Source organism: Xyrauchen texanus, chromosome 39, assembly GCF_025860055.1.
Source record: "Xyrauchen texanus isolate HMW12.3.18 chromosome 39, RBS_HiC_50CHRs, whole genome shotgun sequence".
Taxonomy (NCBI): Eukaryota; Metazoa; Chordata; class Actinopteri; order Cypriniformes; family Catostomidae; genus Xyrauchen; species Xyrauchen texanus.
This window is the reverse complement of record NC_068314.1, coordinates 3,039,836-3,056,866: the sequence shown is the minus strand read 5'-3', so window position 1 is coordinate 3,056,866 and position 17,031 is coordinate 3,039,836. Positions and strand designations below refer to the sequence as shown.

The following is a 17,031-nucleotide window of genomic DNA, read 5'->3' as shown; positions in this document are numbered from 1 at the left end:
TTATTTAATTAAATCACAGCATTTTCCATCATATAATCGCACAGGCTGACATATGATTAATCATGCAGCACTAATATGTATGTGTGTGTGTGTATATATATATATATATATATATATTAGTTTGTGATATTCCAAATTCTAAATATTTTCCCATTCTTAATCATTTTCAATTCAATTTGTATCATTTTAAATAAAAAAAATGTCATCACTCACGCTTGTCAGTGTAAAAAAATAAATTTAATTTAAGCCAGAATAAAATTGCGTAAGATGTACAATTCATGACAGTTTGTCAAAGCGATGATAACACTTATGTTACGCAACCTCTTCTACAACAACATCCACTTCTAAAGGGTTCTCACCATCATTTCCTGCTCTTCTATTTTCCCCAGGAATCGACATCCACGATGTCTCCGCTCAGGTCACGAGTCCTTCGGGAACCACAGAAGAGGCAGAGATCGTGGCCGTGGGCAACCACACCTACTGTGTCCGCTTCGTGCCCCATGAAATGGGCATACACATGGTTAGTGTAAAGTACCGCGGGCAGCACGTGCCAGGCAGCCCCTTCCAGTTCACCGTGGGGCCACTGGGTGAGGGAGGGGCCCAGAAGGTTCGAGCAGGAGGTCCTGGTCTGGACAGAGCTGAGGCAGGTGTGCCAGGTATGGACTGTCGTTCTTATGAGGCTTGTTTGGGTAAAACAACATTAATAAATAAGGACCATTTATTCTGGTCATGCTGTACCTTGTAAATACTGTGATATTGAATCACTAATATGTTCATGTACTGATGGTGTTACCGTATTATACGCTGGGTTGCCACGGTCATAGAAAACCAGGAAATATCAGGGAATAAAAAAAAAAGAAAAGAAATTTCAATAGCAAATGTTCAGTTGTTTAGATTTCATTTGCCACATCAACTCAGGGATGTACCTTTACTTTTTAGGTGTTAGTTACATACATATTCATATATATACAGGTACATACATATATACACACTTATATGTGTGTGTGTGTGTGCGTGCGTGTTCGGATTGATTAATGCAGAGTGACTGTGTTCCATTAATATATAGTATCATCAATCACCATTTACATTAAATGTTATTAAACCAAGATCTTTTCTCATAAACACTGCTTTTTTTTCTTCATGTTAGTAAGTAACTGTTTCTTTTCAAAATTTCGGCCATGATATTTAGGTTTTATTTTATTAAAGTTTTTTGCTCAAAAAGAGACACAATGTGTCTATTTTCAGACAAAGGAGAAATAAAACCAAAAATCTGAACAGAAACTGACAAAAATGTTTGCAGACTTTCGGTGCATCCCTCAAGAATGAACAAACCTAATTACTGACATCAAAAATGAGCGTTTTCACTCCATTCCTGATATCAGTCGTGATATGGAATATTAAAATTGAATTGTATATATCTATACTTCATATCCGGCACATAAATGTCAAAAGATCTTGTGATAGCTACACACACATATTTTGTTATTTAATGCAACAACATTCAGTCATTGTTAAGTGTGACTTCAGTGTCCACAAACTCATCTCTGCATTGTCTCGCTGTAGCGGAGTTTAACGTCTGGACGCGGGAGGCAGGTGCCGGGGGTCTGTCCATCGCTGTTGAGGGTCCCAGTCGAGCAGAAATCTCATTTGAGGACCGAAAGGATGGATCGTGTGGCGTCTCCTACACAGCTCAAGAACCTGGTATATTTATATACATACAGATCAGCAGGCTTTGCTTGTGACTACACCATTATCTCTCCATCCTGTGTTCTTCATGAACACTTCTAAATACAAAAACAGATGCTCAATAAATGTGAAACCTTGAATCTGTGTTTGTAGGTGACTATGAAGTGTCTATAAAGTTCAACGATGAGCACATTCCCGACAGCCCTTTCCTGGTGCCCGTGTGTGCTCCTGTAGATGATGCCCGCCGGCTTACTGTTATCAGTCTTCAGGTGAGATACATAGAAACATCGCCACACGAGGCGCATGTCCGCAGCTATCAAAATACAGCTCTGGAAACCAACAAATTCTGTAACTAGATTCACAGACTACAAAGATCGTTCATTAGGGAAAGAGTAAGGATGAGAATCGTTAGGATTCCTGTTCCTCAACGATTCCATGAGTGATTCTTTTAGAACTTTTGAATAAGCCAAACCAAACCCCGACTGCCCAATAATTGGTCCCAAGTTAACTATATTACCACACAAAGATTCTAAATAAAAACTGAAGTCATGTCAGGGCCTGTAATGCTTAAGTTCTGTCTATTCAGGCATCTCAAGGTTTTGGAATATAAGCTCTGAGCTCGTGTGTCTTTGTGTAGCTGTGGACATCAGTCATGTTTGTGTGGATCATCTGATGTTTCTCTTGTGTTTCATTTAAAGGCTTTTAACAGAATCAACACTGTTAAAGCTCACAGAAGTATCAGTTAAAGCAGAGAGAGGCGGACGGCACAGATCGCTAGAAACCTCATTATTCCCCTCTGAACTTCTTTTCTCTGTAGTTTAACAGACTTGTAGATCTCATTTTTCATTAGTTATCAGTTGTGTGCGTCTCTCTCAGTTTTAGCAGATCTTGTGAGAGTTCAGGTAAGATTGTGAACATCTAAATGTTTCATTTAAGCAGTGTATTATGTGGTAGGATTAATATGAGATTGTAATGCCATTCGGTTCACTGAATTTTACAAAAGAACAAAAACAAGATCATGATCCTCACGACAAATAACTATAAAATAAGAAAAGTCCTCATTTTCAACAACTAAGACATAAACTGAGCAAGTTTCACAGACATATGACTAACAGAAAGGGGGGTCAGAATCAAAAGTAACAGTCAGTATCTGGTGTGGCAGCAGCTGCATTAAGTCCTGCAGTGCATCTCCTCCTCATGGACTGCACCAGATTCACCAGTTCTTGCTGTGAGATGTTACCCCACTCTTCCACCAAGGCACTTGAATGTTCCTGGAAATTTCTGGGGGAATGGCTCTAGCCCTCACCCTCTGATCCAACAGGTCCCAGACGTGCTCAATGGGATTGAGATCCGGGCTCTTCGCTGGCCATGGCAGAACACTGACACTCCTGTCTAGCAGGAAATCACGCACAGAACGAGCAGTATGGCTGTTTAGTATTGTCGTGCTGGAGGGTCATGTCAGGATGAGCCTTCAGGAAGAGTACCACATGAGGGAGGAGGATGTCTTCCCTGTAACTCAGTGTTGCGATTGCCTGCAATGACAACAAACTCAGACCGATGATGCTGTGACACACCGCCCCAGACCATGAAGGACCCTCCACCTCCAAAACGATCCCGCTCCAGAGTAGAGGCCTCGGTGTAACGCTCATCCCTTCAACGATAAACACGAGTCCAACCATCTCCCCTGATGAGACAAAACTGTGACCCGTCAGTGAAGAGCACTTTTTGCCAGTCCTGTCTGGTCCAGCAATAGTGGGTTTGTGTCCATAGGCGACGTTGTTGCCGGTGATCTCTGGAAAGACCTGCCTTACAACAGGCCTACAAGCCCTCAGTCCAACCTCTCTCAGCCTATTACAGACAGACTGAGCACTGATGGAGGGATTGTGTGTTCCTGGTGTAACTCGGGCAGTTGTTGTTGGCATCATGTACCTGTCCCGCAGATGTGATATTCAGATATACTGATCCTGTGCAGGTGTTGTTACACGTGGTCTGCCACTGCGAGGACGATCAGCTGTCCTTCTTGTCTCCCTGTAGCACTGTCTCCGGCGTCTCACAGTACGGACATTGCAATTTATTGCCCTGGCCACATCTGCAGTCCTCATGCCTCCATGCAGCATGCCTAAGACACGTTCACACAGATAGGCAGGGACCCCTGGGCATCTTTCTTTTGTGTTTTTCAGAGTCAGTAGAAAGTTTTTATAACTGTGACCTTAATTGCCGTCTGTAAACTGTTAGTGTCTTAATGACCGTGTGTGAGAGTGAGACTAGGGGGTTTAATATGACGTGGATTAGCTTTAATGAGATTAATCCAGTTATCCAATATACTGCAGTTAAAGTACACAAGGTTGGCACTGATGATGTAATGCATATAATATACCTTTTATATTTTCATGAAGCCAGAATACACTGGCTCCATAAGCTGGTTGTGTAAGATAAACTGCTTGTTATTCACTAATCTAGGAGTCCGGTCTGAAGGCGAACCAGCCCGTCTCGTTCGCAGTGCGTTTGAACGGGGCAAAGGGCAACCTCGATGCCAAAGTCCACAGCCCATCTGGAGCTCTAGAAGAGTGTGTCATATCCGAACTTGAACAAGGTGTGATTCTGCAATATTGACAAACTGACGCATTGTATTGTGAAATCAAAGGGATGCTGTTCCCATTCAGAGTCCGTTTTGCTGTTTAATGTGTGTTTAAGAACAAAGTCCCTGATTGCTGTTAATTTTATTATTATTTTTGTTTAGTCCAGCTAATTCCAACTTATTTTACAGACAAATACGCAATTCGCTTTATCCCGCGAGAGAACGGCGTCCACATCATTGATGTGAAGTTTAACAGAACACACATTCCCAGCAGTCCATTCCAGGTGCGTGTTGGAGAGCCGGGACAGAGCGGAGATGCCGGACTCGTTACTGCTTATGGGCCCGGTCTCGAAAGAGGAACCACAGGTAATGTTTTTGCATGTTTGTTGTGGCGTACAAGCCATTATACAATAATAAAATCCTGCACACGTTACATTAATGCCAGCAATGTGTTTTTAAAGTTTCAAACTACATTTAACTGGACACAGCGTCCTAAAAATGCAATATTTTGAAAACCAGTGATATGCAACGCAATTATCAACATTATCCCACAAATGCTGTCGAATGAGCTTAACTTGTATTGAACCCGGAATATTCCTTTAATTGCGATTTAACTTGATTAATTAAACTCATGCAATTTATTCAATAAAAAAGTAATCGTTTGACAGCCCTAGATTAAAAACGTATTCCTATCTCAGATTAATATGCTGAGACAAATATAAGTAAGCCATTCGTATGGGTTGATTTTGCCGAAAAGTGAATCACTGTGTCTCTGTGGCCCTATCAAAACATTGCTCTGTTAATTTGAGCATCTTACCCAGCCTGACGCGGCGACATGTTCCACACCCAAATAACTTTATTTTAGACTTAAAGACAAGTTTTAGGAACCACTTTGATGATACCCATGGTTTCAAACACATCCATGGTGTTTTTCCATCCTTTTTGAAGCCTTAAAGCTCCAGTCCCCATTCATTTCATTTAAGTGCTTGGAAAAGAGTAGGTAGCACATTCTTCAAAATGTCTCCTTTTGTGTTCCACAAAAAAACAAAAATCTGAAGAAATTCTGATGTTTGAATTTAACATTTTCCCTTTAACTCTTTGCATATTGCTTGCTTTGTTTTTTTTAACTTGGCATATAGAGAGGAAGTCAGACTGTTAAACTCTGTATGAATGCACCTCATTGTTTCTGTAAAATGATTTAAACAGATGGATCTTGGATTTTTACCTAACCCGTTTCTCGTGGATCCCATCCAGAACTAATTCAAGTCTTCTTTGTATCCCAGTTAAATATAGTCATGGTCCCAGAAAAGTTTCCAACAGACTGAGACACATCGATCGGCAACAAAAGGCGGTCGTGTCTGTTTTGTGTTGTCATTCAAACATTGTGGTGAAGAGTGAATGTAAATAGCCTGGGAGAAATGCATTTGTGGTCCGCTGCATGACAGAGCAAGTGGGGAAAAAAGCCACACGGTTGACTTAGAGGAAGGGATAAATAAAGTTTTACAATGTCCTGTTGCTAGAAAGCATCAATATCCTCTTGATTCTTCCAGCTGGCGGTATGATGTCAGTTTTGGATTTGTGTTTAGCGGAAAAGACGTCTGCTCGCTGGTAATCGCCTCAGAGCAGATTTGCAGGCACATTAATTGAACAAACGTGTTTGCCAGTGCATGTCAGAGTCTCTTAACTCTTAATTCACCTGTTCATTTCCTCTGACAGGTAACCAGGCCGAGTTTACCATCAACAACACTAAAGCTGGCCCCGGCTCTCTGGCCGTCACTGTCGAGGGCCCTTCAAAGGTGATGATGGACTGTCAGGAGGTTCTGGAAGGGTTCAAAGTTCACTACACACCAATGGCCCCCGGGAACTACATCATCACCATTAAATACGGTGGCCCCAACCACATCACAGGAAGTCCATTTAAGGCCAAAGTCACAGGTGTGTGCTGGTAGACTCAGTTAATTAACTCTGATCATCCGCACCAAGTTGGTTCCAGTTTAAACTGCTGGTAAAACGATCAAACTCTTGCGTCTGCAGGACCGCGGCTGGTGAACGTGACCAACGCCAGCGAGACATCTACTCTGATGGTGGAGTCAGTGACCAGATCAAACAGCACAAAGTCTTGCAGCACGTCTCCCAGAGCTTCATCTGATGCCAGTAAAGTTCTCAGTCGAGGTCCTGGTCTCAATAAAGCCTTCATCGGGCAGAAAGCATCTTTCACTGTAGACTGCAGTAAAGCAGGTGAGAAATGAACTCAATGCATCTCAACCAAAGGCTTTTGCACTTTAATTAGATGTTGCCTACAGTATATTGAACTGCACTTACAAAACGTACCATGGTAATAATCTGGACATGTTACTGTGGTATTACAATGTATTCTATAATACTGCAACTTTGTGTTTGTGGTCATTTACCAGGTAAGAACATGCTCCTGGTCGGCGTTCATGGTCCTCAGACGCCCTGTGAGGAGATCATGGTGAAACACATGGGGAACGTGCAGTACAACGTCAGCTACGTCTTAAAGGAGCGCGGCAGCTATGTGCTGGCTGTAAAATGGGGGGACGAGCACATCCCAGGGTCCCCGTTCCACGTCACTGTCCCGTAAATCCCTGCCTTGAACCCAAAACCCTCTTTAGACACTGTAAAAACAAATTCTGGATGGCAACGGTGGACGAATCATGTTGAACTTTGCATTCAATCAGGGTTTTGACTAGAATGTTGATGCATTACAAGGTGATGTCGGCATGATATGATGCATGAACTGTACAATTTGTATTTGTTGGTTGTCGTTCAGCGTTGTAAAGTTAAGGTTCTTCTATAGCTTCAGTGCTGGTCAGAAAGCTGAATGGACCACGTATGAACAAACTGATTTGGGTTTTACACCCAAACGCCTGTTTACTACTGACACTGTCTTTAATCATTTGTCTCTAACATAATTCTAATGCACATATTACAGTGTTTCCATATGTCTGTGTTTGATTCTCACTGCATAAACTGCACTGTGACCTATTTTCTGATAAATCAAAACCGGTTATCCTGCTTATACATTGCAACACTTAAATTTAGCACTTGTTGCATCACTGTACGCGTCTTCACTGTTTTTACTGCTACACGGTGAATAGTTTACAGGTAAATAAAACATGTGCCCCATATACTCCCCAATAATGATCCAGTATTTTCCTATTCAATGCAATTTTTGGCTTTTTCAGAGGCACTAATATCTCGCAGTTCTGTCACCGTGAATGATATTTTGCATTTTTCAGACCTTTGTTTTTCTTATATTGTCTTTTTCCTAATTATAGTTTTGATACTCCAGTGGTGAAGAATTTTTTGAAAGGCAAGAGGGGAAATTAAATAGTATTTTGTATTTGGTGCCTTATTGTGAAACACGTGGATCGATTTGATGTACATTTACTGATTAAAACGGACTGGAATCTAGAATTCAGAAGTTATAATGTCTTGTTATTTGTCAAGAGTGAGACTTTATCTTGAAATGTACCATGGGGTGATGGTATCAGTGGCCCCAAAATGTATATGAACGCTTTGCACACTTCAGACAGTCATTTTAATTTTGAATAATCAGACTGATCTCACATTGAAACGGTAGGTTAATTTTCTTCAGATAAAATCGGTCTGTGTTTAATTCAAAACACTGCACCCAGTGGCCAAAGAGGTAAGTGTTGTTGGGCGTATGGACACGTGTGAGATCCATTTTCCAAGTGAAATGTCCACAGAGGGGCGCCAAAAGTGAGTTATTTTCAGCTGTACAGGCTGTAACGGAGAAAAGATCCATATTTTATAAACTGTACCCCCCCCCCCCCCAACCCCAACCCAAACCTAAACATTAGTGGAGTACAAATTTAATGTTCGAAGGAAAATGTCTCCTCCGAATCGAAGTCATCTCTTATTTTTGATGGTTTCAATGCCGGATCTGAACCCGGGTATCCCCACTGCTGACACAGCGCACTTTCCCACGTGATCATGTTGGAACAATATATCTAGCAATTGGTTTGATATTTTTTTTTTTTTGGTAATGCAGTTTTATTTATATTTGTCACCATATTCACAAACCATAATATTGACTTTGTACTTCAGAGTACATGTTGGGGGAGGACGTGGCCCTAGTCAGGTGAAGCATGCGGGAAAATCCTTTTGATGACCGTTATCCTTGAGCACGGTGGTAAATCTGTTAGTCTTCCTGTGGTGTTTTGGTCTGTTCTGTGAATTAAAGGCCTGTATGAGAGTAAATCAGGGAAATGTGCCACTTGAAGTGTACTGCTGCCACCTTCAGGACATATTCGAGAATTACATCAATGGCTGAAAATGCTTTTAGTTTGCTTTTTACATGCAACACGATAATACCATGTTTTTACAGACATGGTACCAGGAGAACATTATTTTCATCACTGTGTTAATATTGTGTTTTGGGGTCATTCATACAATTCAGTAACTATTTGGCTGTGAACCTTTTGAAAAATTAATACTCATTGTTGAAACATTATTTTGCTCAATGGCTGATGTCACATCCAAACTGTGAAGTCATTTCATAAAACAGATCTTCAATTAAAGGTCACACTATCATGACAACAGGGTAGACAATCCAAACATGGGACACACACACAAACTCCACTGTCAGTGTTAAAATGACACATTTAGCACACACACACGCTGTTTAGAGAACATAGACACTTTATTGTGTGGAATACAAATTAGAAATGTGATTATTTAACAGTTATTTTTGTCAAAGATATTTAAGATGCAGCTCTGGGGACGTGAGGAAATTACACTAGTGCAATCAATTAAAATGATTTAGATTATTTACAATCAGACTTTTTGGCCCATGGCAGTACTTAACATTACAAATAGTCTTTATTCTTGTTTAACAAGTGTATTAAATCTGTTGAAATTAAACATTGGAAATACCATTAATTGTATTGGGGGACAACTGTTCCAGGCAGATTATTCTGTGGTTATGCGCACGTAATTTCTGTCAGTGGATTAGTGCTCATATTTTGGGAATATTACCGGATTTATACAACCATTATGATGTTGAAATATTGCACCAGTGGCGGCGCTAGGGGTGGCCACCCGTTCTAACAGTGGGCACATCCACACTTTGTTTAATCAAATTCCAAACTCATCATGGACGACTGACCAGCATGAGCTGGTATATATATATATTTGATATAGTAAAGCAGCGAAACCTTATATTTATATATTAAAAGACTCTATTTACCCTGAGACAGTAATAAACAATCAGTAGTCCTCAAGATGTACACATTAACTGTTCACAGATCAGTCTTCTCCTCAAAGTGACAAATGCAGGATGATCTTTGGCTATCCAGGTAAGGCTTACAACCCATGTGCATGACAGCATCAAAGAGCAAACTCACTGCTGATTCACAGGCTGTGGAAAGAAGGAGGGGTAGAAGTTTTAATCCCAGCTATAAAATAAATAAATGTGTGTGTATATATATATATCTCATACACACCGATCGGCCACAACATTAAAACCAACTGCCTAATATTGTGTAGGTCCCCCTCGTGCCACCAAAACAGAACCAAAAAAAAACACATCTTAGAACAGCATTCTGAGATGATATTCTTCTCACCACAATTGTACAGAGCAGTTATCTGAGTTACTGTAGACTTTATCAGTTTAAACCAGTCTGGCCATTCTCTGTTGACCCCTCTCATCAACAAGGTGTTTCTGTCCACAAAACTGCCGCTCACTGGATGCCATATCCACTGGAGGCATCATTCAGAGTAAATTCTAGAGACTGTTGAGTGTGAAAATCCCAGAAATACTCAAACCAGCCCGTCTGGCACCAACAAACATCCATGAAATTATCTAATCAGCCAATCGTGTGTCAGTAGTGTAGTGCATAAAATCACATAGATACAGGTCAGGAGCTTCAGTTAATGTTCACATAAACCATCAGAATGGGGTAAAATGTGATCTCAGTGATTTGGACCGTAGCATGATTGTTGGTGCCAGACAGGCTAGTTTGAGTATTTCTGTTCTGCGGTTTTAGCACCACGAGGGCGACCTACACAATATTATGCAGGTGGTTTTAATGTTGTGGCTGATTGGTGTATATGCCTATGCAGTTCTGCTTAAAGGAACAGTTCACCCAAAAGTTAGAATTCTGTCACAATAAACCATCAGGTTCATGGTCGGGTCTAAGGGAGGGCTCAGGGGGACATTGCCTGCTTAGATAGTCCTTATGCAGGACGGGGGGTGGGGGGCAACGTTGATTGTTACACCATAAGTACAAGGGCGGAGTGCCCCTTGAACGTTAAGCTGTCGGTCAGGGTGCGGTCATCAGAAGTTTCTGGGGGCGCTCGAGGCAAATCTAGGGGGAAAGACCCGGCCATGGTGCCTGCCTAGAAATTTCTGAAATTATGAAAGTTAATCAGGTAACTTTTACATAATATGGGCACGATTCCACTAACAGGAATTTTGTATCGACAAATGACCGGAGTATCATCCCCTCCAAAAAGTAGTCAAATCGCTAAAATAAACGTGCAAAAAACACATTAATACCAAATATGGTATTTTATGGGTGCAATGTCCATAAAAAGAACATGGTATGGTTTAATAAATAGTGTGAGCTGTATTCTCAGTTCAACGGCAGGGGATGGCGCCTCACTATAAAGCTTAATAAAGTCACAAAAGTAGTCCATGTGACTCCTGCATCATAGTCCGTCATTCAATAGGTTTTGGTGAGAAAATCTTACTTTGCAAGTAACTTTTCCAGCAAACTTCTTGACGTAGTGTGCGTGTTCACGAGCACTATGAGAGAAGCTTGTTTTCACAGGCAGAGGCACACGTGTTCACACCATAGTTATTTTTGGGTGAACTACTCTTTCCACCAGCTTACAAAGACTGTAAAGATTTATTTTTGCAATAGTTACAATCTGTCTAAAATAAAAAGTGTAGAATGAGGACCAGTAAGTTAGTAAGTTTGTTTGTTTAAATTTACCTTGTACGCTTTGGGACAATCCCAGAGTCTTTTGTAAATTCCCACAGATGTTCTCTAGGCAGACCTGGAACTGATCGTCACAGTCGTTTTTCTCCCTCCCACAGGTATCATAACATCGATCATGCTCATTACAGCATCTGGTCATAGATGGGATCCCAAAATCAAACTGCAGTCAACAACAAAACAAGGAAGAGTATTAAAGGAATATTCTGGGTTCAATACAAGTTCAGCTCAATCAATAGTATCTGTGGCTTCTTGTTGATTACCATAAAATATCATTTCGATTTAGTCCGTCCATTTCTTTCTTGAAAAAAAAGAAGAGAGTGTTCCGGTGAGACACTTACAATGGAAGTCAATGGGGTCAATTCTTGGAGGGTTTAAAGGCAGAAATGTGAATGTTATACTTATAGTAGTATTTGAGCTGTAAAGTAGTTTAAATCATTTTTTGTGGTTGTTTTATGTGTCACCATGGCGATGAAGATTTAAAACTGGATATAACTACACAGATGTGGTCAGTAAGTGATTTAATAACAGTAAAATCATGTTAACACACATATTGTTTATGTGTCTATACTTTTGAAACAGTATTTTAATGTTACAGATTAAACCCCATTGACTTCCATTGTAAGAGTGTCACTGGAACCTCAATTTTTGCTTTTGCTTTTGTTTTTGTTTTGTTTTAAAAGGAGGGACAAGTCGAAATAAATTTTTGTCGTAATCAACATTATGCCAAAACTCTTGTCGACTGAGATTTATTTTTAAATACAAGAGTAATTATCAATTTACAGAAGATATTATTACCTCTTCCACTATAAATGAGTGGAAGCCACATTACAGGAACATAAATAATGACATATCTTCACCTCTTAAAATGTTCCCGCTCACCTGAAATCCAAACAGTGGGGAGCCACATCCATTAGGAGGAGGTGATTTGTAGTTAGGGCGAGGAATTGGTGTGTACCCTAAAGAGCAAAAATCACATCATCAATCAAATAAACTGATTGGGAAGGTACACATTTGAATTATTGTTTATTTTAATCACCTACAGTTGTTGTTTAATTGTGGCTGCCAAGCAGTGTTGGGTAAATTACTCTAAAAAGTAATTCATTTCTAACTACTAGTAATTACATTAGATTACTGTACTAATTACTCTGTCTGGAAAGTAACTGCATAACTAATTACATTCTAAATCCTTAATCAACCTCGACAAGATGAAAAATACAAGAACATGAAACTGTCCTTTTAATTCTTTCAAATAAATCATATAAAATCAAATAAATTATTCATGAACTGGCCAAAGAATTTAAGGGGGCAGCGTTGAATTAGAAAACAAATATTTTAACATTAGAGGTTTCATTTTGATTTTAAATTCACTATTATTTTATATAGAATTGTTCTAGAGTCTATACAGTATTTAACACAAAAAGTAATTAATTACAGTAAACTAATTACTCAGTACTGCATTACACCCAACACTGCTGACAAGACCTTAACAACCAGGAATATGAAGTGTGAGAACTAAGAAAAAATAAAAACATGAAATGCCATTGAAATCATGACCAACCATCAGTACACTTGAAACCACACTGTCCATCTGACCCTCCGATCAGGTCCAAAGCCACATTAAGGAACGTGTCTATCTTGTGGATCCCGTTCCGGATGTTTTTAAAAGTCTTTCTCCAGTCTGGAGTCTCGGGGTCCAGATCATCATCTTTAAATCCATTAGCGTTAATCACACTTATCAATAATACGACAGACAACAGCAGCGTGACGTCAGAGATGGTGACATGACAGAACATAGTCCAACAACAAGTGACGGGTCGAGCCTGTCTAGAGGTTTTCAAGAGATAAAACGCATGTATAAAACGATCTGAAACAATGCCTTATACATATATATATATATAAACTTATAAAATAATTGTTAGAAGTTAACAACTCTGCAAGAGCGTATCCTCGCCGCCGTGGCAAGTGGCGTATAGAACGGATGTGAAGACAGATTGGTCTGACTCAGCGAACCAATCAAAACGGTCATCGCGGGTTTCATCCAGCCAATCATATTTTCCAATCCTTCTGGGGGGCGTGACATTTTTTAAAAGGAAAGCTACCGCTTACGAGCGTCTATAAAATGTATGCCATCAAAATGTGTGAAAATACAGACGGCGCTAGCACTAAATCTTGATGGTTCTTGCTGATTTTGACCATTTGTACCAAAATTATATACTTTATTAATTTTTGCCTCAGGTCCTAAAACCAGATAGCACTATTACGTCTCCGAGATGTCCGTTTAAAATATTTTCATCTGAAAAGCATCACAACCTAATTCAGATTGCTAAAACATGTGACCAACTGGGCGGCAACGTCATCAGAACGCAAAGAATTATGGGTATGTTTGGCCAGGTTACATGGGCTGGCATTGCATAACAGGCTAGTAAGTGTTCTGGCAGAATATAAACCTACAAAATGCAGCGGTCTAAAGAAAACATTGTCGGACCATACCGCCTAAAACTAAATCCTAATGCAAAGACGAGGTATGACGAGAAAATAAAGGAAATCAAAGGTATCCTTACGAGCATATATAGTGACTGGTCAGGGGACGTCAACCTGTTGCCCAACTTCCAGCACCCATATACAGTGGGTACGGAAAGTATTCAGGCCCCCTTAAATTTTTCACTCTTTGTTATATTGCAGCCATTTGCTAAAATCATTTAAGTTCATTTTTTTTTCCTCATTATTGTACACACAGCACCCCATATTGACAGAAAAACACAGAATTGTTTACATTTTTGCACATTTATTAAAAAAGAAAACCTGAAATATCACATGGTCCTAAGTATTCAGACCCTTTGTTCAGTATTTAGTAGAAGCACCCTTTTGATCTAATACAGCCATGAGTCTTTTTGGGAAAGATGCAACCAGTTTTTCACATCTGGATTTGGGTATCCTCTGCCATTCCTCCTTGCAGATCCTCTCCAGTTCTGTCAGGTTGGATGGTAAACGTTGGTGGACAGCCATTTTCAGGTCTCTCCAGAGATGCTCAATTGGGTTTAAGTCAGGGCTCTGGCTGGGCCATTCAAGAACAGTCACGGAGTTGTTGTGAAGCCACTCCTTCGTTATTTTAGCGGTGTGCTTAGGGTCATTGTCTTGTTGGAAGGTGAACCTTCGCCCAGTCTGAGGTCCAGAGCACTCTGGAGAAGGTTTTCATCCAGGATATCCCTGTACTTGGCCGCATTCATCTTTCCCTCGATTGCAACCAGTCGTCCTGTCCCTGCAGCTGAAAAACACCCCCACAGCATGATGCTGCCACCACCATGCTTCACTGTTGAGACTGTATTGGACAGGTGATGAGCAGTGCCTGGTTTTCTCCACACATACCGCTTAGAATTAAGGCCAAAAAGTTCTATCTTGGTCTCATCAGACCAGAGAATCTTATTCATCACCATCTTGGAGTCCTTCAGGTGTTTTTTAGCAAACTCCATGCGGGCTTTCATGTGTCTTGCACTGAGGAGAGGCTTCCGTCGGGCCACTCTGCCATAAAGCCCCGACTGGTGGATGGCTGCAGTGATGGTTGACTTACTACAACTTTCTCCAGACTGCATCTCTGGAGCTCAGCCACAGTGATCTTTGGGTTCGTCTTTACCTCTCTCAACCAAGGCTCTTCTCCCCCGATAGCTCAGTTTGGCCGGACGGCCAGCTCTAGGAAGGGTTCTGGTCGTCCCAAACGTCTTCCATTTAAGGATTATGGAGGCCTCTGTGCTCTTATGAACCTTAAGGGCAGCAGAAATGTTTTTGTAACCTTGGCCAGATCTGTGCCTTGCCACAATTCTGTCTCTGAGCTCTTCAGGCAGTTCCTTTGACCTCATGATTCTCATTTGCTCTGACATGCACTGTGAGCTGTAAGGTCTTATATAGACAGGTGTGTGGCTTTCCTAATCAAGTCCAATCAGTATAATCAAACACAGCTGGACTCAATTGAAGGTGTAGAACCATCTCAAGGATGATCAGAAGAAATGGACAGCACCTGAGTTAAATATATGAGTGTCACAGCAAAGGGTCTGAATACTTAGGACCATGTGATATTTCAGTTTTTCTTTTTTAATAAATGTGCAAAAATGTCAACAATTCTGTGTTTTTCTGTCAATATGGGGTGCTGTGTGTACAATAATGAGGAAAAAAATGAGCTTAAATGATTTTAGCAAATGGCTGCAATATAACAAAGAGTGAAAAATTTAAGGGGGTCTGAATACTTTCCGTACCCACTGTATATAGAACTATATGATATTAAATGTTAGTGCATACACACACAAAGTTTTCAGTAACTTCAAGTCGCTGCAGCAGGCCCAGGTCTTTTTTACAGATGGATGGGTCTAGGACCTGGAGATTGTAAAATCTTTTTTTCCCCCTTGGAAATGAAAGAAATAGTACCTTGTGGTGTTATGCAAATGAGATATTTCATTGTGTGCCTGCTTTTGTAGTTTGAATATGTCTGTGCCTTTGCACGTAGATTTTCTGCCCTTTCAATGAAAAGCTCAAAGCAGTCATTAATAACAGTAACACGATTCCCAAACATCTCTACATACTGATGTGGCATGCCTGTATACAATGTCGCTTTGGCCAGTACACCAAAGGGCTGAGGTGTGCATGCAGTACATTGATGGTCTCAATGAACAGATACTGGTGGATGCGGTTTGTCGGCTAATGTCAAAGAGGTGTGCAACATGTCAGCAACCTCATGGGGGCTGCCATTTTAGAGTCACATGACCATCTGAATACCACTCACTTAATCTCAGTAACCATCTTGTTATTGGACACTTTTGCTCTTGGATTAAATCAATCATGGCTGATTGTGAATATTGAATTTCTACAATGGCATCTATAACTGAAAACTATTGATTTTGAATGACGCTGCATCCACACCACTAGGTGTCACTGTAAGTCCAAGATGACATGCAAAAAGTTACTGAGTCTACCTTTAACATCTGCTAACCATCAGATTTACAAACATTTTAAAATCACAAACATCTCAAAAGACATCTGCTGAATGTCTTATTTATTCAGTGTCTTATAATCTCATGACAATGCAATAAGCCTTGATTATGACATTCAGGATGCGAACTTACAATTTTATGCCGATGATTCTGTCGTGTACAGCAGCGCTTCCTCCAGACAGCAAGCCTTGTCTAAGCTTCAGTCAGCATTTAATATTATTCAGTTAAGGCTTCACAGTTTAAAACTTGTTCTGAACACTGATAAAACCAAGTATATGTTATTTTCCAAATCAAAAAAACCTGAAAATAATTCAGTATCTCTTCAGACCTTTCAAGGTACAGTGATTGAATTAGTAAAAGAGTACAAATATCTAGGCATCATAGTTGATGATGCCTTATCTTTTAGTTCTCATATCACTCAACTGAAGAATAAACTGAAAATCAAGCTTGGGTTTTATTACAGGAACAAGTTTTGCTTCTCTTTAATGTAAAAAGAAATTAGTCTCTGCTACTTTTCTCTCTGTCCTTGATTATGGTGATGTTGTATATCAGTTTGCACCTTCTTATCTTCTTTCTTCTTTAGATGCCGTTTATCATGGTGCTTTAAGGTTCATATCAAATTGTAAATCTTCAACCCATCATTGCACCTTGTACCATAGAGTAGGTTGGCCTTCTCTGTCTACCAGAAGAAAAATGCACTGGTACTTAATTATTTACAAAGCTATCTTGGGGATGTTGCCTTCCTATCTCTGTTGTTTTATGCAGCAGAAAATTATCAAGAATTATTCTCTTCGTTCGC

At 40.2% G+C, this 17,031-nt stretch overlaps 2 protein-coding genes across 3 annotated transcripts in view; one reads left to right on the top strand and one right to left on the bottom strand.

Annotated features, from left to right (window-relative positions):
* Window positions 1-7,696, top strand: part of LOC127632516 (filamin-B-like) — a 98,592-nt gene extending 90,896 nt beyond the window's left edge. For both annotated transcript variants that reach the window (XM_052111133.1, XM_052111132.1), the window contains 8 exons: window positions 390-656; window positions 1,564-1,701; window positions 1,840-1,955; window positions 4,147-4,279; window positions 4,454-4,630; window positions 5,981-6,199; window positions 6,299-6,502; window positions 6,679-7,696. In XM_052111133.1, the coding sequence (XP_051967093.1) occupies window positions 390-656; window positions 1,564-1,701; window positions 1,840-1,955; window positions 4,147-4,279; window positions 4,454-4,630; window positions 5,981-6,199; window positions 6,299-6,502; window positions 6,679-6,866 (1,442 nt within the window). In that variant the 3' untranslated portion in view covers window positions 6,867-7,696. The remainder of the gene's footprint in view (window positions 1-389; window positions 657-1,563; window positions 1,702-1,839; window positions 1,956-4,146; window positions 4,280-4,453; window positions 4,631-5,980; window positions 6,200-6,298; window positions 6,503-6,678) is intronic.
* Window positions 7,697-8,942: 1,246 nt separating this feature from the next.
* pla2g12a (phospholipase A2, group XIIA) lies at window positions 8,943-13,225 on the bottom strand. Its single transcript, XM_052111935.1, has 4 exons — window positions 12,812-13,225; window positions 12,133-12,209; window positions 11,248-11,413; window positions 8,943-9,668 (listed from the first exon to the last, which is right to left on the bottom strand). The coding sequence occupies exons 1-4, from the start codon at window positions 13,044-13,046 to the stop codon at window positions 9,550-9,552; spliced, it is 597 nt and encodes a 198-aa protein (XP_051967895.1). The 5' UTR covers window positions 13,047-13,225; the 3' UTR covers window positions 8,943-9,549.
* Between the last annotated feature and the right edge of the window lie 3,806 nt (window positions 13,226-17,031).